Source organism: Octopus sinensis, unplaced genomic scaffold (assembly GCF_006345805.1).
Source record: "Octopus sinensis unplaced genomic scaffold, ASM634580v1 Contig18857, whole genome shotgun sequence".
Taxonomy (NCBI): Eukaryota; Metazoa; Mollusca; class Cephalopoda; order Octopoda; family Octopodidae; genus Octopus; species Octopus sinensis.
In genome coordinates this window covers 1,046-26,267 of record NW_021836089.1, presented here as the reverse complement: position 1 = coordinate 26,267, position 25,222 = coordinate 1,046, and the positions used below count along the sequence as shown (strand labels likewise).

The following is a 25,222-nucleotide window of genomic DNA, read 5'->3' as shown; positions in this document are numbered from 1 at the left end:
TCTGAATGTGGCTAGGGACAGGGCGGGGTAGTGGGAGTGTTACTGATGCATTTAGCCCCATGCGATCATCAACGTCACCAGAAGGGCTGATACCATCTCGGTGTCCTTGCCAGCCTGCAAAGGGAGATCAGCCTCCCCGAAGATAAGGAGTTTCGAGGTATTTGCCTCTTATCAACGCATGGTAAGCACCGTTCTTCATTGAGGGACTTCCTCTACAGGCTGGATATATATGGATTTTCACAGTAACCACAGTCACTGATGTAGAAAAACCGTTCGACAACAATAATAAATCTCTGAGCGAGATATAAACAGTAACTGCTCTATAACATAAGGGGGATCAGCCATCTGAATGTAGCTAGGGACAGGGCGGGGTAGTGGGGGTCAGTTTTGTGTGTGTGTATGAAAATTTAACAAGAAAACTGGTTTGACAAGATTTAAGTGGGTTTTATATAATCTGCATACATATGTACACACACACACACACACACACACATATACACACACACATATATATATATATATATATATATATATATATATATATATATATATATTCTTATCCATATATATATATATATGCACATAGGTTTTCAGACAATTATGGAGAGGTTACGTCATACGAAATGAATTGAATTATACTTTGACATGACAAATTGTAAAAAGCATTCAAATTTAAATAAAAGATTTCGTGTTAGTCAGGGTGTGGCACGAAATTGAATAAGAGTAGTCACCTCCTGCTTATTAACTAACTAAGAAACATTTATATCCTTTCGCTTCGTGAGGAAACACGAATCCCAAGTTTCTCCAGCATCGAAACCATTTGAAATAAGGTAAAAAAAAATTTTCTTGTCTTGAATCTTATCTTGAGAAATACAAATGTAGAAGGGCTGGAAATAGAGTTTATGTATATATATATATATATACGATTTTTTTTCCTCTGTCTTCCCTTCTCTGGATCTTTCCTTCTTTCCTGAGCGTCCAATAATACTATATTTGTTCCACGTCCTCTCGTTGTTGTGTTTTTTGTGCTTTCTTGTTTGGATTAACTTTATATATATATATACATATATATGTATGTATATATGTATGTATGTATGTAAGTATGTATGTATATATGTATGTATGTATGTATATATGTATATATGTATGTATGTATATATGTACAAGAGTTTTAAATTTTTCTCGAGCATCAGGCTCCCTCCCCTTGTGCCTAGAGTAGAAAATAATTTTTATTTAATTTAAGGCGTGAGCTGGCAGAAACGTTAGCACGCCGGACGAAATGCTGCAACGCATTTCCTCCGTCTTCACATTCTGAGTTCAAATTCCACCGAGGTTGACTTTACACTTTATCCTTTTGGGGTCGATGAATTAAATACCAGTTGCATACTGGTGTCGATCCAATCAACTGGTTCCCTCGCCTTGTGCCTATCGTAGAAAAGAAAAGGCAGCTAGCTTGGCAGAAACGTTAGCACGCCGGGCGAAACACTTAGCGATGTTTCGTCTGTCTTTATTTTCTGAGTTCAAATTCCGCCGAGGTCGACTTTGCCTTTCATCCTTTCGTACTGGTCGCGTACTGGTATTACACTTATCTACTGGCCACTTCGCCCCAAATCTGGGTCCTTGTGTCTTGAGTAGAAAAGAATATTTCTTGAATTTTGCATCTAAATATAATTGTTCTCGTATTTTAAATAATATTTATATTTTGTAGGAAAGAGTATGAATTGTTTAAACATTCAAAAAGTGGGTGACTGCATACATTTCTCTCCCCACTTCTTTATCCTATGTTAACATTTTGATGTGGAATGCATTAAATATGTTTTCTCGCAATCTTAAATATTATCTATCAGATGGATGTCTTCTGAGGATTATTTCACGTTGTCTAGAATTATTATTTCTTCTCTTGGCAAAAGGACTTGAAAATTTTTGGGGAAGGGAATTAATTGATTACATCGACCCCAGTGCGTAACTGGTACTTATTTAATCGACCCCGAAATTATGAAAGGCAAATTCGACCTAGACGGAATTTAAACTCAGTACCACCCACAAGGGGCTAAACACAGAGGGGACAAACAAAGACAGACAAACGGATTAAATCAATTATATTGACCCCAGTGCGTAACTGGTACTTAATTTATCGACCCCGAAGGATCAAAGGCAAAGTCGACCTCGGCGGAATTTGAACTCAGACTGTAGCGGCAGACAAAATACCTATTTCTTTACTACCCACAAGGGGCTAAACACAGAGGGGACAAACAAGGACAGACAAACGGATTAAGTAAATAATATCAACCCCAGTGTGTAACTGGTACTTATTTAATCGACCCCTAGAGGATGAAAGGCAAAGTCGACCTCGGCGGAATTTGAACTCAGAACGTAACGGCAAACGAAATACGGCTGCGCATTTCGCTCGGCGTGCTAACGTTTCAGCCAACTCACCGCCTTATTGTTTAGAATGATTATAAAGTTTATTATGCACGAACGGTGGAGTCTCTAAACTGCTGTGTGAATTAAAAATAGGGTTAATAAAAGGCATTCTATCTCTGCCCCTGGGTTGTTTAATTTCTCCACCTTCCACCTAAGAAGGAAAATAGGGTTTGAGAGAAAATGCCTGTCCGCGAAAATGTTTCAAGATCGATGGAAGAATGTCGCCCGAAAGCGGGGTACGGATGGAACTGCATGAATACAATGCAGGATGAACCCAAAGCATCAGTGGGGAGGCAGCGCTCGTGGGGTCCAAGCATATCCCGTCCCCCCACTCCATTCTGTAATGTTGTATATTTTATCATCCGAACTCCTCATATTTATGTAAAATTTAAAAATCCATCTTTGAGTCGATTCATACGTTAAATCTGACCCCATATCAGATTGTACTGTCCCCTCTGTGTTGTCCCCTTGTGGGGAAGAAAAAAAATTTACGAAATGCTAAGCGGTATTTCGTCTGTCTTTACGTTCTGAAGTCAAATTCCGCCGAGGTCAATTTTGCCTTTCATCCTTTCGCTGTCGATAAATTGAGTACCAGTTACGTACTGGGGTCGACCTAATCGACTGGCCTCCTCCTCCAAAATGTCGGGTCTTGTACCGAGAGTAGAATAGGAAATTATGTTTGATTTCTCTGGAATTACCAGTAGAATAGATGAGGAAATAAAATGATTATATAAAAGTGTAGATTTGTAAAGGAGAAAGAGGTGAATAATAATTGAAAAGTTGGTTTGTCGTTACAGAGAGAGAAGAGAGGGAGAGGGGAGATTAGAGACTAAACAGTGTTGGTGGTGGAGAGATTTCAAGTTATACATATGATATGTGGGTCATGCGTTTTATTATTTAAAGCATTGGGTTGTGGCCACGCTGGAGCTTAGACTTGGGTGTTTAATCAATCATATAAACCCAAATATTTTTTTAAAGTCATGTACGTATTTCTACTCTAATTAGTCAGTAATTATTAATTTATAGCATGTTTTAATAATGTAAATTATTTGTGCATTTATATATATATTCACTAAGAGCTAATACGGCATATTTAGTTTATCGCCTAACATCGGTTGAGGACTCTTACACAGAGAAAAATTTAATATGGAAGCATATTATATAGAATATTCTATTGAGTAATTGTAACATATTTTATTGAGAATTTCCTCTAGTTACGTAATATTGAGGTCTCTTTCTTTCTTTTGTTATCTTACCGTTTATACCAATATATGTATATATATATATATATATATATATATATATATAGATATATTAATCTACTTGATTAATCTACTACAAGATTATTCATCTTTCTATTTCACATAATTATATATATATATACATATATATATGCACATACAAATGCTCTCTCTCTCTCTCTCTCTCTATATATATAATATATAGATGATGATGATGATGATTATATATATATATATATATGCACATACAAATGCTCTTCTATTCCCATTTATGTTTTTCTCAAGCCATTATATAAACTATAAAAATGTGTCCTGCATTTTTATAAGAATAGAAAGGTTGAAATAAATATATGTGAGGAAATTTAAAGGAAGAAAATTATACCTAACTAGCAGTATCGCCCGGCGTTGCTTGGGTTTGTAAGGGAAATAACTATAAAGCATTTTTAGAGAGTTATAGCCAAAAAATAGCCAAAAAATGCATTAAAAATGGGAAAAAAATGATGATAAATTTTTTAAAAAATCGTTGACTCATCGTAGACATTTTTAGAGAGTTACTTCCCTTATATAATAGCGAAAAAATGCAGTAAAATGGAAAAAATGATGGTAAATTTTTTTTAAATCGTAGACTCATCGTAGACGCGCGCTAATACCCAGAGGGGCTCGATATGAATCACGACTATAAGATACCCGGTTTTGGTTAAACTGCACCACAAAATGTGGGAGTAGTTAGGAATCTAAATCGTAGGAGGCAGACACACAACCTTACTTTTATATATAAAGATTATACCTGATGGAATTTTATATCTCAAGGAAATATTTTAATTTGTAAGTCAATTTTACAGGAATATAAAAATATAAAATCTTTTTTCTTCATATAATTTAATGCAATCTCTACAATAAATTTCTGCCTTCAGCTAAAAAAAGGAGATATTTTACATTAATTTTAATTTTATGTGTATAATTGACAAGTACCGATTAATATTCATGAATGCAGTAAATGATTCCATTCGTCTGGCTCACTTCAGAGCTTCAAACTTCGTGCTGTGCTTCTAAAGAAGTGGATCTTTGTCATTCAGTGGTTGATATCAGCGGTCGTAGGATCGCGGTTTAGATTCCCAGACCGGGCGTTGTGAGTGTTTATTGAGCGAAAACACCTAAAGCTCCACGAGGCTCTGGCAGGGGATGGTGGTGATCCCTGCTGTACTCTTTCACACCACACTTTCTCTCTCTCTTCTTACTTCCTGTTTCTGTTGTACCTGTATTTCAAAGGGCCGGCCTTGTCACACTCTGTGTCACACTGAATATCCCCGAGAACTACGTTAAGGGTACACGTGTCTGGTACACGTTAAGGGTACACGTTAATTTCACGAGCAGGCTGTTCCGTTGATCGGATCAACCGGAACCCTCATCGTTGTAACCGACGGAGTACTTCCATCATCTACGCCTCTTTCTTTCTATAATCCTGGTGCGATATTTCCCTTGGCAATATTGACAGTGTCGGAATAAAGCCCTGGGTGGTGTGGTCTTGAGGAAATGCTTTCTCACTCTGTGGTGAATCTGTCTTCTAGTTGATCTGATTTTTGTGGTTTCACAAGACTTCACGCCTGGTTGACCAATTTTGAATTTAAACCAACCAGAGAGGTCAGATCTTCTGATGCTGTTTTTCAACTTATTTTCCCTCAATGTAGACCCAGTGTTTATTTCAATGCCTCTGCTTCCTCCATTTCCTCCCTCTCTTATTCTTCTCTTAGCCTATGTTATTAAGTCTACTATGTGTATGTGTGTGTAATATATACTAGCAGTTACCCGGCCTTTGTCTCGGCGTGTAGTGTACACAAATGTATTCATAAAGCATCTTTCGTAATGCTTATGTATTAAGATCTTAGTTAAAGGTTACAAGTCGCTCCTCTCCAAAAGATAAAGTTTTAAATTCCAACCTGACTTGTCGTTACTTTGATGTTTCCTGTTCTCTGGAGCAGGCATTTCTATCTGCGTTACTTTGAAGTTCTTCTGTTAACATATATTCTCTTAAGCTGGCTTTTCTAATGGCTTGAGACTCGAACCTCTGTCGTTTCCCCCACTGGTGTCTCTTGTTGCCTCCAGCAGTGTGGTAAGAAGCTTGCTTCCCCACCACATGGTTCTGCGTTCAATCCCTTGAAGCCTTGAGATTGAATTTTGTAGATGGGAAGTGAAAGAAGCCTGTCGTATATATATACGTGTGTGTTTATTTGTACACTTCATCATTTATTAACAACCGGTGTTGGTGTTTTTACATCCCAATAAATTATCGGTTCGCTAAAGGATTCCGATAGAATAAGTACTAGGCCGAAAAATCTTCCGGGGGGTTGATTTGTTCAACTAGAACCCTTCAAGGTGGTGCTACAGAATGGTCGCTGTCAAGTGCCTGAAACAAGTAAAAGATTTTTAAATATGAATATAAATATGTGTATGTGAGTGTGTGTGTGTGTAAAAGTGATAAAGTCAAGTTTCATGTATTTAGTGTCTGTAACTGTAACTCCCTCCCACTCCTTTTGCTGTTTTAGCTTTCTTTCTGACTTGTCCATAAATTATCTTTACAACTTCCACACTTCCGAACTTCAAATTGTAAACCCAGTGTTTATTTCAATACCTCGCTTCCTCCAATTCCTCCTCCCTTCTTTTCTTCTCTTAGCCTATTTTATTAAGTCTGCTATGCGCATGTATGTATGTGTGTGTATAATATATACTAGCAGTCCCCTGGCCTTTGTCTCCGTGTGTAGTGTACACAAATGTATTCATAAAACATCTTTCGTAATGCTTATGTATTAAGATCTTAATTAAAGGTTACAAGTCGATACCCTTCACAAGAAATAGTTTTAAATTCCAACCTTAATTACACCAACCCACACACACACCCACACACACACACACACAGACAAATTTACAGAAAACAAAAGACACACACACACATATAAATATATATATACATATAAATATAATCATGTAGTCACATGATCGAGTATACTGCCAGATGTTACACATCACTGGTCACAATGTGCTTTGCATTGTTTGACGTTTTCAATGATGCCACTCCACTGGTTAGGAAAGCAGGCGAACATTCGGAAGTCTTGGGAAAGGAAGGGCATTGCAAGAATCAAACCCACGATCTAGCTATTGTGAGGGTAACACCCGAATCACTATGCCATACAGCTACTCACACATGCACACGAGTATACACATACATAGACTTATATATGTACGTATATGCATATAAAGCAATCATTTTACACCTTTTCTCCCAAACTACCATGGGTTGTATGAGTATATTATCAATCCATTCTTTTTGCATCTGGATCCCCTTCATGTTATTAACCTTACCTGTTTTTCAAGGGATCACTTATTCCAATGGTTTTGTCTACTAACAGGGAATGATAATCTAATCGTTCATAGCTGAGCAATGTTCAGTAAAATCAAACATACCCACACCACACTAATCAGTGGTGTGCATATATATATATATAATATAATATAAATATATATAATAAATATATATATATAATATATATATATATATATATATATATTATATTATATATATGCATACGTACACTCACACACACACAAACACTTCATTTTGGCAGTTTTTCACTGGTCCTCAGATTTTGTCCAGCGGTGTACGATGGGCTTCTCTCAGATTATCTCTATTTAATCCACTCAGAAGCCTTGATCAGCCATGGGATTTAGAAGAAGGTACTTGCCCAAGGTGTCATACAGTTCGACAAAACTGGTGGTTGGCGTTTGGAAGGGCATCCAGCTGTAAAATCCCTTCCAAAATAGACCGTAGCCCAGGGTATTGTTTTACTTGGCCGGCTCCTGTCATTCATCTTACTCATGAATGGATGAAAAGTGGACGTTAAGTGATGATGGCAATGATATATATATATATATATATATATATATAATGTAAATTTATTAAATAATTATGAAATAGTCATAAAGATATTTGCAAAAATCTATAAAGTAAGCACTTGTTGATAGGGTCTGATTAGATCTCATCTACTTTGCTAGTGTTTCGACAAAGATCAATACAGGAGGTTTTATTGAACAAACTCTGTTTCATTGATTCTTTTACTATTTTTCGTAAATTTACCTTTCTTTGGAGAATCAACTTTTCTTTGATATAAAGTGTCCTCCACCGTAGCTGGGGTATGATCCACAGATTTATAGCTCAACATGTACGCTGCCTCTACGTAGCTGATCAACAGACTGTACATTCCAATATTGAGGGTTTAATTGTAACCAGTCAATCTGTAATCTAACCAAGAGACACAACACAATGACTGTTGTTAGGTTTATTAGTGACAAGAAGAACATTCAGCTATGAATAATACTTTAGATAAACTGAAGTTTACAATATCAATGTTATCTTTTGCAAGATTTTAGAACCATCAACTTCTGTGTTTGTTGTTTTACCTCATTTTATAAGTTTTTTAAAAACTGTTTTACTCTTTTTTTTGACATCTTTTATTTAGAAGACATGAAGGATTATAGAATCTTTGATATAATTCGTGATGGTGACATTGAAAAGTTGCAAACCTTATTAAAGAAGGAGCCAGGCCAAGTAAGTTGTTCTGTTTATTACTTTCTCAAATTTGCCTATTTCTTTATTATTTTATACGCAATTTGAAAACTTCAAACTAACTGCATATATTTCTCCATAATATTTCATTTCTTTCTCCATCCCTTTCCGCTAATCGCCATTAAAGTTATAATAAAATTCTTGACCAAGGCAGCGAGTTGGCAGAAGCATTAGCACGCCAGGTGAAATGTTTAGCAGTATTTCGTCTGTGTTTACGTTCTGAGATCAAATTCCGCCGAGGTCGACATTTCTTGTCAACTTTCCTAGGTCGGTATATTAAGTACTAGTTGCCTTCTGCGGTCGGTCTAATCGACTGGCCCCTTCCCCAAAATGTCAGGCCTTGGGCCTTGAGTAGAAAAGAATATTATTCTTGACCAAACTTTTAGCATGGCAAAGTTGATGGAATGTGAATGAGAGAGAAACCCATCATCACACACTGCAAGGGAGTATTCTGACATGAAATTTTCAGATGAGATGAGAGACAAATGGAGTCCATAGATGGATGGTGACTTTTTAAAGAAGTCCTCTTGCCATACGCAGTCGAAGGTTTTACTGATGTCAAGGGCTACACCATTTTATGCAGATTTTGTCAAACATATGAAAACACTGGTGTGTCACACAGGTACCAAGCCCCTCTTGATCTGGCTTTATAAAATTGTACTGGTGTTCATTGAATAATGAAAGATACCTAAAGGGACAAATATGATGGTTGCTTGTGACTTTTTACTTCATAATTGAAACATTGGAAGTTAGAATGACTGGATGGTAGTCACTCGATAAGATATTGTCTGCAGGAATATTGAGCAGGATTTCCCAGTGAGGTTAGTACTAACCATGTGTGGGGGAGCTGTGGGAAAATATTATATGAATTTATGTCTATATGAAACACAAAGAATGTGTACCCGAGTTTAACTGAAGCTATGTATCAACGGTTGGATCAGTAAAGAAAACTAAGTGGTGAAGCATCAAGTATTCACTTATTCTGGCGAAGGTTCTGTGGTAAGTAGTCCCCCATGTGTTATATAGATTCGTAGCAAGGAAAGGGTCATTGGGAAATCCTTGGTAAATGAAAAGAAACCACATTTAAAAGGTTTGAGAATCCCTGGTATAGGACCGTCATGGTTAGGAAGCAGTTGGTAGGATGATTCTGTTAAATTTATAGAGATTCTGTTGGTAGGAGACCAGAAATCTTGGTTTTAAATTAGGAGTGAAGAGAGCTGACAGATGGTGAAATGCAGAAAGAAGCATCCTTTATTTTCTTGATGACCATCATACCTGTAATTCAATGGTGGGTGTATGTCTGCCACTTTGTGATGGTAGGTGTTTTCCTGCAGATGATGTTGATATTGTTGTCTAAACAGATGTAATACAGTTGTGTATGAACACCTCACACCTTTTAACACTTTGTATGGTTACAAAGTACTAATGAAACACTTAATTTAAAATGTAGTACTGCCTTATTTATGTTTTTATTCTCCCATCGTTTCCTTTCATTTGTATCCACTTTTTCACATTTTGAACATATTCAACAGAAGTTGGTGTCATCCAGAAGTTCCCACAGATATCTAGTCTCAAATAATTACTTTGTATTAGATACAGTGACAAACATAAAGTGGTTTTGTTTCTCTTCATTGAGCTTATGCATGAATTGAACCATCTTCCTAAGCATTTCGGGGAGCATGGTAATCAGGGAGGGCAGTAAGGTAACCAACAAAATCAGGCTCCAAGTGCAAGGAGCATTCCATCAATAGAGGTAAATCCTAGTAAATGCCTTGAAAAGATGTTTGACAAGTCGCTGTCAGAGAGAAGCAATGTCACCAAAATTGTAAAGCAAGCAGAGGAGTGGCGGATGAGGATTGATAGATCAGGGCTTCCAGGAAAGTTCAGGGCATGGCTCTACCAACACAGACTGCTCCCAAGACTCATATGGTTGCTGACGCTGTATGATGCTCCAATGACAAGTGTGGAAAGGGTGGAGAGAAAGATAACTAAATACCTCCGACGATTGCTAGGAGTTTCCCAAGCTTCACTTCAGTAAGCCTGTCCATAAGATCTGGAAGGCTGCAACTTCCCCTGTCGTATTTAATGGAGGAATTTAAAGTAGCAAAATGTAATGTAATGGTGTAGAGGGACTCTAAGGACGAGCTTGTCAGACATGCAGGTATTACCACAAGGTGTGGGTAACTAGCACCGCTGTCGCTCAGGCTGAAGGCATGCTGGAGCTACGCGCCATAATTGGAGCTACATGTTGGGGTCGCAAGGGACTTGGCTGTTCCTATTTCCAACAATAGAAGAAAGCAGACACCTGGGAGAGGCGGGTTATGAGCCAGCGGTGTGGAACCAGGAGGAAGATAAAAGGAAATCAAGAGCTGTGGAGTTGGAATCTCTGGGTGCATGGACTAAATGGGATCTCCCTAAGAGGAAGCTCACATGGACTGACCTGTGGAGGCTGGAACCTTTGCACATCTCCTTCCTGGATGGAGCGGTGTATGACACACTCCCGACACCAACAAACCAGCACAGATAAGGTTTGAGGGAAGACCAGCTGTGTAGACTTTTTGGGAAAGGGGCACTCTGGCACACATCCTGGCAGGGTGCAGAATAACTCTTTCTCAAGGCAGATACAAATACTTGCTCACACCTTGGATCAGTAAAAGTGTAAGAAACATCATCACCAAGGGAAGATAACTGCCGCAATAAAGTTCGTGGAAGAGGGAGAGAAACCAGTAAAGCCAGCAAAAGCAATACATAGCTTGCTGCAAGAGTCTCAACCATGGGATATGAAGGTAGACTTAGGGAAGAGTTTGCAGTTTCCTCAGGTTATCCATACAACCCTAAGGCCTGATGTGGTTCTGTGGTCTGTAAAGGCCCAGAAAATTATCATAATTGAATGAACAGTTACGTGGTGAGCGGGTTGTAACGAGGCCCATGAACGGAAGTTTGACAGATATAAGAGCTTTCTGCCGGCTCCATTCACTTTGGTGAATAGATAAAACACATCCTTACAGGTGTTATTAACTCGTATATATGTGTGTGTGTGTGCGTGTGTTTGTGTGTGTGTGTATGCAGGTGTATCTATGCTAGTGTGTGTCCCCAACTGCTAAATGAAAACCGGTGTTGGTGTATTTGCATCCCTGTTACTTAGCCCTGAAGCAAAAGAGAGCTATAGGTTGGTGCTAATTAGAAAGAAAAGGTACCACACATAAAAGACAAAATCGAGGAGGAGCCCCAGCATGGCCGCAGTCTCATGACTGAAACAAGTAGAAGAGAGAAAGAAAAAGAAAGAGAAAAAAGAAGAGAGAAATAGAAAAATAGAAGAAAGAAAAGGAAAATTGAGAGAGAACTATAGAGAAGACAAAAAGAAACAAGAGAAAGAAAGAGAGAAATGAAACAGTGAGAGAGAGGAAGAAGGTTAAGAAGAAAACGAGGGGGAGAAAGAAGGAGAAAAAAGTGAGAGAGCGAGAAAAGAAAGAGAGAGAGAAATAAATGAGAGGAAGAAAGAGAGAAATAAAAGAGTAAGAGAGAGGAAGAAGGATAAAAAGAAAACGAGAGGGAGAAAGAAAGAGAAAAAAGCCTGAGAGCGAGAAAGGAATGAGAGAGAGGAAGAAACGAGAGGAAGAAACAGAGAAATGAAAGAGTGAGAGAGAGGAAGAAAGATAAAAAGAAAACGAGAGGGAGAAAGAATGAGAAAAAAGTGAGAGAGCAAGAAAAGAAAGAGAGAGAGAAAAAGAAATAAGAGGAAGAAAGAGAGAAATGAAAGAGTGAGAGAGAGGAAGAAGGATAAAGGGAAAACAAGAGGGAGAAAGAAGGAGAAAAAAGCCTGAGAGCGAGAAAGGAAAGAGAGAGAGAAAGAAACGAGAGGAAGAAAGAGAGAAATGAAAGAGTGAGAGAGAGGAAGAAGGATAAAAAGAAACGAGAGGGAGAAAGAAGGAGATATAAACGAGAGAGCGAGAAAAGAAAGAGTGAGAAAAAGAAAGAGAGAAATGAAAGAGTGAGACAGGGGAAGAAGGATAAAAAGAAAACGAGAGGGAGAAAGAAGGAGAGAAAAACGAGAGAACGTGAAAAGAAAGAGAGAGAAAATGAAACGAGAGAAAAAGACTGAGAGCGAGAAAGGAATGAGAGAGAGGAAGAAACGAGAGAAAAAAAAGAGAGAAATGAAAGAGTGAGAGAGAGGAAGAAGGATAAAAAGAAAACGAGAGGGAAAAAGAAGAAGAAAGCGAGAAAAGAAAGAGAGAGAAAAAGAAACGAGAGGAAGAAAGAGAGAAATGAAAGAGTGAGAGAGAGGAAGAATAATAAAAAGAAAACTAGAGGGAGAAAGAAGGAGAAAAAAGCCTGAGAGCGGGAAAGGAAAGATAGAGAGAAAGAAAGGAGAGGAAGAAAGAGAGAAATGAAAGAGTGAGAGAGAGGAAGAATAAAAAAAAGAAAACGAGAGGGAGAAAGAAGAAGAAAACGTGAGTGAGCGAGAAAAGAAAGAGAGAGACAAAAAGAAATGAGAGAAAGAAAGAGAGAAATGAAATGTGAGAGAGAGGAAGAAGATAAAGGGAAAACAAGAGGAGAAAGAAGGAGAAAAAGCCTGAGAGCGAGAAAGGAAAGAGAGAGAGAAAGAAACGAGAGGAAGAAGAGAGAAATGAAAGAGTGAGAGAGAGGAAGAAGGATAAAAAGAAACGGAGGGAGAAAGAGAGGAGATATAAACGAGAGAGCGAGAAAAGAAAGAGTGAGAAAAGAAAGAGAGAAATGAAAGAGTGAGACAGGGGAAGAAGGATAAAAAAAACGAGAGGAAGAGAGAAGGAGAAAAACGAGAAGAACGTGAAAAAAAAAAGAGAGAGAAAATGAAACGAGAGAAAAAGACTGAGAGCGAGAAATGAAATGAGAGAGAGGAAGAAACGAGAGAAAAAAAAAAAGGAAATGAAAGAGTGAGAGAGAGGAAGAATATAAAAAGAAAACGAGAGGGAAAAAGAAGAAGAAAGCGAGAAAAGAAAGAGAGAGAAAAAGAAACGAGAGGAAGAAAGAGAGAAATGAAAGAGTGAGAGAGAGGAAGAATAATAAAAAGAAAACTAGAGGGAGAAAGAAGGAGAAAAAGCCTGAGAGCGGGAAAGGAAAGATAGAGAGAAAGAAAGGAGAGGAAGAAAGAGAGAAATGAAAGAGTGAGAGAGAGGAAGAATAAAAAAAAGAAAACGAGAGGGAGAAAGAAGAAGAAAAACGTGAGTGAGCGAGAAAAGAAAGAGAGAGACAAAAAGAAATGAGAGAAAGAAAGAGAGAAATGAAAGAGTGAGAGAGAGGAAGAAGGATAAAAAGAAAACGAGAGGGAAAAAGGACAAAAAGCCTGAGAGCGTGAAAGGAAAGAGAGAGAGAAAGAAACGAGAGAAAAAAGAGAGAAATGAAAGAGTGAGAGAGAGGAAGAAGAATAAAAAGAAAACGAGAGGGAGAAAGAAAGAGAGAGAAAAAGAAATGAGAGAAAGAAAGAGAGAGAGAAAGAAACGAGAGGAAGAAAGAGAGTGGGAAATAGAGAGGGAGGAAGAAAGATAGAAATGAAAGAGTGAGAGAGAGAGAGGAAGAAGGATAAAAAGAAACGAGAGGAAGAAAGAGAGTGGGAAATAGAGAGGGAGGAAGAAAGATAGAAAAGAGAGAGAGAGAGAGGAAGAAACAAGAGAAAAAAGAGAGAAATGAAAGAGTGAGAGAGAGGAAGAAGGATAAAAAGAAAACGAGAGGGAGAAAGAAGGAGAAAAAGCGAGAGAGCGAAAAAAGGAGAGAGAGAAAAGGAAAGAAGAGGAAGAATGAGTGAAATGAAGGGGTGAGAGAGAGGAAGAAGGATAAAAAGAAAACGAGAGGGAGAAAAACGGAGAAAAAGTGAGAGAGCAAGAAAAGAAAGAGAGGGATAAAAGAGACGTTAAAGGGATAAAGAGAAAGAGAGAAAAGAATGTGAGAAGGCAAGAGAGGAGAGAAAAGAATAAAGTAAGTCCCTTAAAGGGAGAAAAGGAAAGGGGGGAAAGAAGAGAAAAAGGAAATTACAAAGAGACAGAAAGAAAGAGAGGGAGAGGGAGGAAGAGAGGAAAGGAAAGTGAGAGAGCGAGAGAAAGAGAGAAGAGAAAAATTACCAGAGAAAGGAGATAACAGAGAGAAAGAGGAAGAGAGGAAAGAAAGAGAGAAAGTGGTAAAAGAAAAGGGAGAGATAAAGAAGAGAGAAAAGTAAAGCAGGAGAGAAAGGTAAAAGAGCGGGGGAGAAGGAGAGAAGAGAAAAAGAGAGGGGGAGAAGGAAAAGGGGAAAAGGGGAAAAAGAAAGTGAGATATAAGAATATGAGAGGGAGAGAAAGAGAAAAGAGACAGAGAGGGAAAGAGGGGAATATAGGAAAGAAAAGAGAGTGGGAAATAGAGAGAGAGGTAGGAAGATAGAAAAGAGAGACAGAGAGGGAAAGAGGGGAATATAGGAAAGAAATGAGAGTGGGAAATAGAGAGGGAGGAAGAAAGATAGAAAAGAGAGAGAGAGAGAGGAAGGAAAGAGAGAGAAAGAGAGAACAAAGAGTAAGAGACATAGAGAGAGAAAGATAGAAAATAAAATGTGAGAGAGTGAAAGAAGAAGAAAGGGAGAGGAAAGGGAGAGAGAGAGAAATGGAAAAGAGAAAGGGCGTCAAAGAAAGAGACACAAGCAAAAGAGAAAAGGCAAAGAGAAGCAGAGAGAGAAAGAGAGAGATAGAGATAAAAGTAAAAGAGAAAGAGAGACGAAAAAGAAAAAGTTTGGGTGAAAGAGAGAAAAGGAAAAGTGAAGCTGACAGAGAGAGAAAAAAAGACAGAAAAATAATAGAGAGAGGGATAAAGAAAGAGGAAGAAAACGAGAGAAATAGAGAAAAGTGAAATAGAAAAAGAGAGAAAAGAATGAGAGAGAGAAATAGAGGGAAATGAGAGAGGGAGAAAGAAAGAGAGGGAAAAAGAGAAAGAGAAAGAATGTAAGAATAGAAAGAGAGAGAGAGAGGCGGAGAGAGAATGAGAGAAATTGAAAAATAGAGAAAGAGAAAGATAAGAGAAAAAAGAAAAAGAGAAAGAGGAAGGAAATGAGAGAGAGAAAGAGAGGAAAGGAAAATGGGAAAAGAGAGAAAAGAAAGAGAGAGAGAATAAAAGAGACACGGAGAGAGAAGGAGAAAGAAAGAGAGAGAAGAGAAAAGGGAAAAGAGAGAGAAAGTGAGAAAAGAAATAGAAGGAAAGAAATGAAAGAGGGAGATAGAGAGAGAAAGAAGGAGAGAAAGAGGGAGATAGAGAGAGAAAGAAGGAGAGAAAGAGGGAGATAGAGAGAGAAAGAAGGAGAGAAAGAGGGAAGAAAACGAGAAAGAGAGTGAGAGACAAAGAGAGAAAAGGGAGAAAGAGAGAAAAGAAAGAGAGTGAGAGACAAAGAGAGAAAAGGGAGAAAGAGAGAAAATGGAATTTCTCTATTTCACATGTCCTCACTTTCTTCATTACAGATTCAACAACGTTTTGTATCTGGAGTAACTCCTCTAATGTGGGCCTGTGAAGTGGGCGCCGATAGAAGAATAATCGAGATTTTGATAGAAGCAGGAGGAGAGATCGGAGCAAACGACAATGATTGTTGGAGTGCTTTACATTGTGCTGTGTATGGGTAAGTTGAGAATCAAGTAAAATCTGCAGATGTGTTTTTGTTTGTAAATTTGTTGCAATTGCAGACACAAGTTCAATATCCAAAGAGGCCATAGTAGTTGCAGTGGGACAGCAGCACAACAGCAGACTAGCAAACAACAAGATTCTCTTTAGTCATTGATCCAATTCATTAGTCATTATTCAATCATAACAATCCCGATGACGATGATGATGATAATAATGATGATGATGATGAGGATTATGATGATTATGATGATGATGACGACGACGATGATGATCATGTTGATTATGATGACTCAGATGATGATGATAATGATTATGATGAATATGTTGACGGTGATGACGGTGATTATGTTTATGATGATAATGATGATGTCGATCATGATATAGATGATGGTGATGATGATGATGAAGGCGACGATGATGATGATGGTTATGATGTCTATGACTACGCCGATGGTGATGGTTACGATGATAGTGGCGATGAATGTTGATGAAGATGATGATGATAATGTTGATTATGTTAATGTTAGAGATTATGATGGTGATGGTGGCGATGAATGATGATGATGATGGTGATAATGGCAATGAGGGTGATGATGATGATGATGGAGATGATGATGAGGATGATGATGAAGGCTATGTTGATTATGATGCCGATAATGATGATGGTGATCATGGCGATGATGGTGATGATGGTGATGATGTTAATGATGTAGGTGGTGGCAATGATGATGATGGCTATGACAATTGTGCAGGTGATAATGATGGTGATGATGATGATGATGATGTTTCGTCTGAAAGCCAAAATAATTTCATAGTTAATGTAAATTAGTCAACGTTTCTATCTTTTACTCTCAGGCATCGACTGCAAGCTGTGGAGCTATTAATAGCTCGGGGCAGTAATGTCAACGAGAAGAACAACTTCGGCTGTACTCCTCTCCATTTGGCTACGGAATGGACAGATGGTGTGAAAGCTTTAAGGAAACAGAGCGCTGTTAAGGTTAGTGATTATATATATGTGTGTGTGCGTGTGTGTGTATGTGTGTGTATATATATATATACAAATAAAATGTATGGATGTATATATAATGTAAATTGTGGTGTGCATATGTTAGTGTTTCTCTTCATTCATATTATATTCCGAAATAATCCTAACCTTCTCCGAAAGGTTTCTCTCTAAATTTTCCTAACAATTTATCCGTCTTTCGGTAAATTACGAGGAAACAAAATCTACTCCTGCGAATTTTTACTTCACACCTCTCCCGACCTTCGAGGCACACTTATATAGGTATGTATATATAATCGTATATATCCCGTATGTACACTGTATATATGCCTATAACATATAAAAGATATATATATATATATATATATATATATATACATATAAAAATATATATATATATATATATATATATAATATATATATATATATATATATATATATATAAATGAATATATATATATATATATATATATATATATATATAATATATATATATATATATATATATATGTACGTACAAAAAGGGTGAAATATAATAAATTTAATAAAATCAATAAATATCACCTAGTAGATTTTTCGGTATGGAAAATACCATATTTGGTAAGAATTATATTATTTCCTTGAACTTTCGATTCTAATCCAGAAACGATTCCTCTATAATTAATCCAATAGGCTGGGATTTCGTTGTTTTCTTTCTCTTTACCATATATGGGTTACGAATTCTGTTTGTTTGTGGATACTTTTTTATTAGTAGGTGAAATAGTGATCTATTTGGCTGCTATTTCTAATATTTTCGGTATATGGTTTTGAGGAACTTGTTGCAATTAACACCTTATTATAATTTATATATATATATATATATATATATATGAGTATATATATATATATATATATATATATGAGTATATATATATATATATATATATATATATATATATATATATATATATATTATATATATATATACATACACACACACACATGGAAGCACTCCCTCGGTTACGACGACGAGGGTTCCAGTTCACAGCCTGCTCGTGAAATTAACGTGTAAGTGGCTGAGCACTCCAGAGACACGTGTACCCGTAACGTAGTTCTCGGGGATATTCAGCGTGACACAGAGAGTGACAAGGCCGGCCGTTTGAAATACAGGTATTGTTTATTCATCCTATATGCGTGTGTTTGTGTGTGTGTGTGTGTATATAAATATATTTATATGTACATATGTATGCGTGTATACGCGTGTGTGTATATACAATAGAAATCTCTATTACCTACTCCCCACCCAAATCATTCCACCTGTTTAATTAATTTCATTCCTTCTCTTCTCTTTTTCTGTGAGTTTCTCTTTCAATTCTTCACCACCCGACTCCTCTTTCAGACACCATTTTTAACGTTTTTATTCTTTTCTTTTTCAGGTTAATGCACGGTCTAATAATGGTCGCACACCGCTGCACTTGGCCTGTTCGCGGGGACACTTGCACACTGTCGAAATGTTGTTGGGTCACAATGGCATCGATGCCAATGTGGTGGACGACAATGGAGACACACCACTGCATGTGGCAGTTCAGCGGTAAGTCCCCATTGGATCTGGAATATCCAAATCTGTTTCTTTTATGTTTTCAATAATGTTTGTTTTTTTTCATTCAGTCATTCATGTCATAATCCCACCATGGGGTCATTGTCTTTCTTTTGTCTTTCGCACTGAAATAACACTGTAATCTACTTTATTAATTAATCATCACCATAATTGTTATTGTTGTTGCCTGACTGGACACTTTACTTCATCTCGTTCTCCATTTCCTCAACGTCACAGGTTCAAATACTCTCTCTTCTTCCTTTCATCCCATCTAGTACTACTTTCTCTCTCTCTCTCTCTCTCTCTCTCTCTCTCTTCCTCACTCTCTCTCCTTTGTAGTTTCCATATTTACTTCGACCCTGGGCTAAATACAGAATCATCCCCTTACAGTATTTACATTTGTCTCTTTTATGTTCCTTGTTCAAATCCTACCAGAATATTTACTATCACTCTGGGGTCAATATAATCTGTACCAGTCATACCCAGGGGTTCCTTTAATAAACTGTCTTCCTTCTTTTCTCCATTTCTTGTTTCTAATTACTTTTAGAGAAAATTAATTGTGTTATTTTATTTACGACTCTTTACGTTCAGAGTTCAAATCCTGCCAAGGTCAACTTCTTCCATCTTTGCAAGTTTGATAAAATACAATACCAGTCATGTACTGGGGTTCATATGATTACCTGTAGCCCTTCTTTCCTTCCTAAATTTCATGTTTATATAAGCTGTCAGAATTCTTAGCAGTATTTTCCAGTATTTACATTTCTGGGTTTACACAGGCGTGTATAAATCATTGTTCTACTGTGTAGAGTGTGTATTGAATAAATACATATGTGTGTGAGTATATGCGTGATAATTGCTGTAATTAAGTTATTGTGACCTAATTACATTTGTTTTCTTTAATGACCTAATAGCTATTATCTCAAGCTGTGTGATGTTTCTTTTTTTTCATGTTTTTCTTTCCTTATCTATTACTTTCAGCCAACGCAATGGTGTTGTGTCTCTATTGCTGAACCAGGTTAGTTAATAAATATATATTATATACATTCTCCAGCATTTTATTGATCTGTATAATATAAATATTATCAAGGTACCAGAAAAATAATGGGGATAGATTCAAGCGCATGTACTACAAATCTCTTGATATTGATCATGTTGATGTTGATATTAGCGGTGTTGACAGTCCAGCTGACCACCGCCACTGATAATAATACATTTAATGGTCATATGAAACAAGGTCATTATGGGATGAACTAAAATATAACAGATATCATGTATATATATATATATATATATATATATATATATATATAATATATATATATATATATATATACATATATATATATATATATATATATATACATATGTATATATATATATATATATTATATATATATATATATATATATATATATATATATATATGTATATATATACATATATATTAATTGTTTTAGGCATTTGACTACGGCCATGCTGGGGCATCATCGAATTTTTAGTCAAACTTATCGATCCCAGTACTTTTATTATTTTAAGCGTATCACTTATCCTCTCAGCCTCTTTACCGAACCGCTGCACACACCACACACATACATAGGAACACACATAGACACACACATACATAGGAACACACATAGACACACACATACATAGGAACACACATAGACACACAGCTGTTATGAAGCTACTTTCAGTTTTCATTTACCAAATCCACTAACAAGATTTTTTTAGCCCTAGGTAAGAGTAGATTATTCTTGCCTCAGTTTCCATGCACAGGGATTCAACGTGGAACCGTGTATGTCTGGGAAAAAAGCTTCTTACACTACAACCATGTATATATGTATGGGTGTGTACCCATTTCTGTTTATATATATATATATATATATATAAATATGTATGTATGTATGTATGTATGTATGTATGTATGTATGTATGTATGTATGTATGTAAGTGTGTGTGTATGTATGTATATATGTATATATATATGCATACACACACAGAATCAACTTTATCATGCTTGCTTGGCTCAGATAGATTATATTGAGGCAGATTTTCCGCTGCTGGATGCTCTCCCTATCGCCAACCCTCTCCTCTTCTTGTCAAGGAAGCTAACATTTGCCAAGAACTAGACATGATCCTGCAGAATGTTGGAAATAATAGACCCTGCTTATATGACAGTGGCACTCATTTACAACTATCACATAGATGTCAAGACAAAATGACACTCACACACACATATAACACATACACACACGTATACGCAAACACATACAAGATGAATATTCATATATATATACAAACATACACACACAATGAAGTCTGTGTGTGTGTGTGTGTCTATGTGTAGGAATATGTATATATTTATACACACATACACACATATATATATACATATAAGGTAAGAAATTATAAGATGAATATATTTCTTTCACCAGTTACATTGTTTCACAGAAATTTTCGTGTATGATAAATTATTTTACATGTCTGCATTAGTGTATAGGTTATAAATCATACAGTGCCATCGTACAATTTACAAAATAAAACAGGTATAAATGACAAGCACCTCAGTTCATAGAATATCATGTTTACATCCATTCTTCAATGCAATATACATATACAAGAACAGAATTTTATTTTTAAAATATTAATGTATGGAAGACAATAATTTACAAAACAGTTTTTTATAGAAGAGAGAAGGTGATTTAGTAAGATATCAAAAAGGAAGCAGTAAATATACATACATGCATATACACTTATATATATATACATATATATATATATACTTATATATGAATGTATATAAAAAGAATTGGGGTGGTTTATGGGATTACCCTGGGTTTCCCATCAATAAAGGGTTTAGCTTTGTACCGGATCGTAAGGCCCCAAAACCTGTTGGCCTAAGACCTCTTCAAAATATGGAAGGGAAAAAGCCTGGGATTTACGTTTTCTGCAAACGATCCTTTCAGCTCCCTGGCAAGAGATCATCCCAGTGACCATGTGGTTTCTATTAAATACCTCACCATTGAAGCGTTTCTACATATTCACTGAAACCACGGGTCTCCCATAAATATGAAAGAATTTGACCTCGGATACTCCAGCAGTAACATCCCCACGTCATCCAACGAACTATACACCCGTATGCAGCTGGAAAAGTTGCATACTGTATTAGGCGTATGAGGTGAAGGGCTTTTCCACCCTCCATATTTAGAAGAGGTCTTAGGTCAACAGGTTTTGGGATCTAATGATACGCCCTGAAGCTAAATCCTTTTTGGACCGGAAACCAAGGGTAATCCCCAGTTTTAAAATATACACTGCTCTGCATCTTAGAGTGTGCTTCTTCTCCGGATTTATCTTTTCTACAATCAAAACATATATATACATAAGTATGTCATTATTCAGTTTATTTCCAGATATTCTATTTTTCACTTTATGTCAACATCCGCTGGACATGTATGTATGTATGTATGTATGTATGTATGTATGTATGTATGTATGTATGTATGTCTGCACGCACACACTCACACACGTTGTGATATAATTGCCACTTAGTCTACCTCAGAAATTTCACAGTGTGTTATTACAAATGAGGGATTGGGAAATGGAGTATTGACCCATTTTGCATCGGACCCTTGTGGGTTGAATACTGTACAATTGGATGTGTTGCATCCTCCAGTGCAGATGCATCTCATCTGGTGTCTTGTTTTACAGAAGAAACCTCACTAAATATTCTCGGTTTCGCTTGGCATGATGTTGCCAGGAGGTTGTTGGCTATAATGCTATAATCCAAGAACCTACTGACAACAACAACATACCAAGCGACACCGAGAACTCTCCCACCCGCAAGGAATCGATGCAAGATGGGTCAAACCAATCGTTGTGATGAATAAAGTTTCTCGTGAACTTCATTTTACATATTCCTCATTCAACATATATATTTATATATCCAACAGTAATGTATATAAATCTCTCTCTCTCTCTCTCCCTCTCTCTCTCTATATATATATATATTTATATTCGAGTGTGTCTCTGTGTATGTGTGTGTGCACGTGTATTAATTTCATGGCGGTGGACACTAACCACCTCAACAGTTTTATGAACCTCTTATTAATTATAGCAACATCAAAAGTATACTTTAGAAATTTTAATTCTTCTTTACTAGTCTTGATCTGTTAATCATGTGTTCACTCGTGTTCAGCTCCCCTAAAACTTACTATAGTTAGGAATACAGGTAGATTAAGCTGAAACAATCTATTTAGGACATCTTTATCCTGTCTAGAACACATTCTCATAGCAACATCTAGAGGATCTTACGAAGGTTGATTTTACGGACAAACATCAAATGTACATGATCAGTTTGATCAAGTATACAGTAGAAGACAATAACGACACATTGTTACCCATCCTGATTTTACTGTAAATTTTCATTTTCTATTTTTACTTCCACAAAGGGTTCATTTCAGGTGGATATTCCGAACCATCAGAGAATGACACCATTGCTTGAAGCCGTTTCCCGGGGCCACCTAGGAATGACACAAAAGTTAATAGCCCTAGGTGCAAACATAAATGCTGTTGATGGTGAGGGTAACAGCTGTTTGCACATTGCCGTGAAAACAGAAGTGTTTAATTCCGAGGATGCACCCTTGGATTTACTAAACGAAGTAAGTTTTTAAATTGTTTGTGTATATACATGCGTGTGTGTCTGTGTGTGTGTGTATGTGTGTGTCTGTGTGTGTGAGTGTGTGTGTGTGTATGTCTGTGTGAATTTGTGTATTTGCGAGTCTTTGTGTGAGTGTGAGAGAGAGAGAGACAGACAGCCAAGCTTTGCTTGTCATGTATCAATTCTCCACTATCAACCCCATCCTCCATTATCATTCCGTGATCCAGTCTCCCCTTGTGACCCGAGTGATATTATGTAACAAACAATATTCCATCTCCTTTCACTCTCAAAGATGTCGTCTCACCACGGTCGAGAGGTGACCCATCACGGTTGTTGGCCATATAAACACAGCCATCACAATGTGACGGAGAAGTGGCCTATTTAATAGAGGAGATATTATTCTCAATTAACAATGATGCAGGATAGAAGAGATGTCTGAGCTTTATAATGCTGGTGCCATGGTAAATACATCCATTCTATTCTATGAAGAATTCTGAGTGAAACTGCTCTCTATCCTACTTCTTGTATACGACATGAATCCACTGACTTCTTGTGGACATGTCATAACAATGCTCAATGTTAAGACACTAGAGAATGAATACGATAAATCATGGTCCTTAGTGAGTTTTCCTGTATTTAAGTTCTGTACCTAGGCACACACACACACACACATACACACTCACACACACACAATCACACAGACAAACACACACAAGTAATGATTTTGAGTTTGAGTATATATCTTGTAAAATGCTGTTTAAAGCCCGTTTACTGTATTCGGCTATCTGATGTCATCAACAGTATGGACGTCAATATTACTGGACTTTTTACTGTCATCTCATAAATGAAGCAGTTTTTTATAATCCTTATATTTTTCTGTTAATCTAAAACATATTCTCCTTCATTTTCTACAATGCTCTTCCATCTATCTGGTAGACTTGCAAGTTGCCTCTTCCAAAATTCACTTGTCCGTGATTAAAAATACTCCTCCATTACTCTTCTGACTTGACACTAATTCCTGCTTCCTTTACTTTACCGTCATCATTCAAAGATGCTTCTTGCTTAATTATGGAAACATTATTGATATGTTTGGTCATATCTGTGTGGTATTGACTTTGTTATGTTATAGGTGTTTTTGTTTCTGATATAACTTATGTTCTTTCTTCTAATGTTGTGTTATATTTATATATACAATACTCTTTCTTATGGCCACATGCTCGCCTTTATCAAACCAATTATATAGATAGGTTCTTGTTGGTTTGTTCTTCCTATATTTGATTTTTCTATTGAATATATTGTGATATTTGTGATTGACAAGTAAATATTTACTCATTAATTATCAATAAGCTTGATGTTAATCAATACGGTTTGTCCTGCTCAATGTAATGACAATATATTTAGAGGGTGTCTCAGTGTTGAAAATAAAGTAAATACGTGAAAATGGGAAATTGACCCCAATTAAAGAATATGTAGGAACTCAATACTTTGTAATTGCTTTAATTAGTGGATAAACAAGCTATGAGTAAATTTAGATGAACTTTTGTGTAATTAGGGGCTTTTGTTTTGAATATTTGTGTAATATTGTCATCATTTTATATTTCATCATTTGTAGTGCTGCACTGCCCTTAAGATGAAAAAGAAAAGAAGGCTCTCTGGTGTAGTGGTTGCGAGATATCTCGCCAGGCAGGGAGCGGACTTTTACCATAGAAACAACAACAATAACACACCATTGGAGCTCATTAAGGACCTAAATTTGAGAAAAAAATTAGAAGCATTTTTACCACCACAGTAAGTATTTCCTGGCAATGGAACAAATAAACCAGTGCATTTTCTATTTTGTATATAATCATGTTTATATGTTTATTTCGTTTTAATTCTACCAACGTTATACTGTCGCTAGTGTTTTTGTCAAAGGCCACACAATAAACAATATGCAGTTGTTAGGAGATCAAAGAAAGAACACGATTTTGATTACATTCACATGATTCGTAGTGTTGACATTTATACTTCACAGTCCACCCCCACCTACCCCTCTTCGTTCCCTATCTTAAAGATTTGTGATCAATACGAAAATATAGATCTAAATAATGAA

The 25,222-nt window shown here is 36.6% G+C and overlaps 1 protein-coding gene across 2 annotated transcripts; it reads left to right on the top strand.

The window, feature by feature from the left end:
• Positions 1–559: 559 nt before the first annotated feature.
• Positions 560–24,945, top strand: LOC115231775 (26S proteasome non-ATPase regulatory subunit 10-like). Of its 2 annotated transcripts, XM_036500162.1 has the most exons (8): positions 560–830; positions 8,177–8,265; positions 15,735–15,889; positions 16,750–16,891; positions 18,313–18,467; positions 19,452–19,488; positions 22,922–23,131; positions 24,743–24,945. In XM_036500162.1, the coding sequence occupies exons 2-8, from the start codon at positions 8,182–8,184 to the stop codon at positions 24,920–24,922; spliced, it is 963 nt and encodes a 320-aa protein (XP_036356055.1). In that variant the 5' UTR covers positions 560–830; positions 8,177–8,181; the 3' UTR covers positions 24,923–24,945. The 2 variants fall into 2 exon arrangements, with proteins under 2 accessions (XP_036356055.1, XP_036356056.1); XM_036500163.1 differs by lacking the exon at positions 560–830 and having other exon boundaries at positions 8,170–8,265.
• The last annotated feature ends 277 nt before the right edge of the window (positions 24,946–25,222 follow it).

Coding starts and splice junctions, on each gene's coding strand:
- LOC115231775 (XM_036500162.1), top strand. CDS start 8,182: ATGAAGGATTATAGAATCTTTGATATAATTCGTGATGGTGACATTGAA. Junction 15,890..16,749: donor TTACATTGTGCTGTGTATGG/GTAAGTTGAGAA, acceptor TTTTACTCTCAG/GCATCGACTGCAAGCTGTGG. Junction 23,132..24,742: donor CCTTGGATTTACTAAACGAA/GTAAGTTTTTAA, acceptor CATCATTTGTAG/TGCTGCACTGCCCTTAAGAT.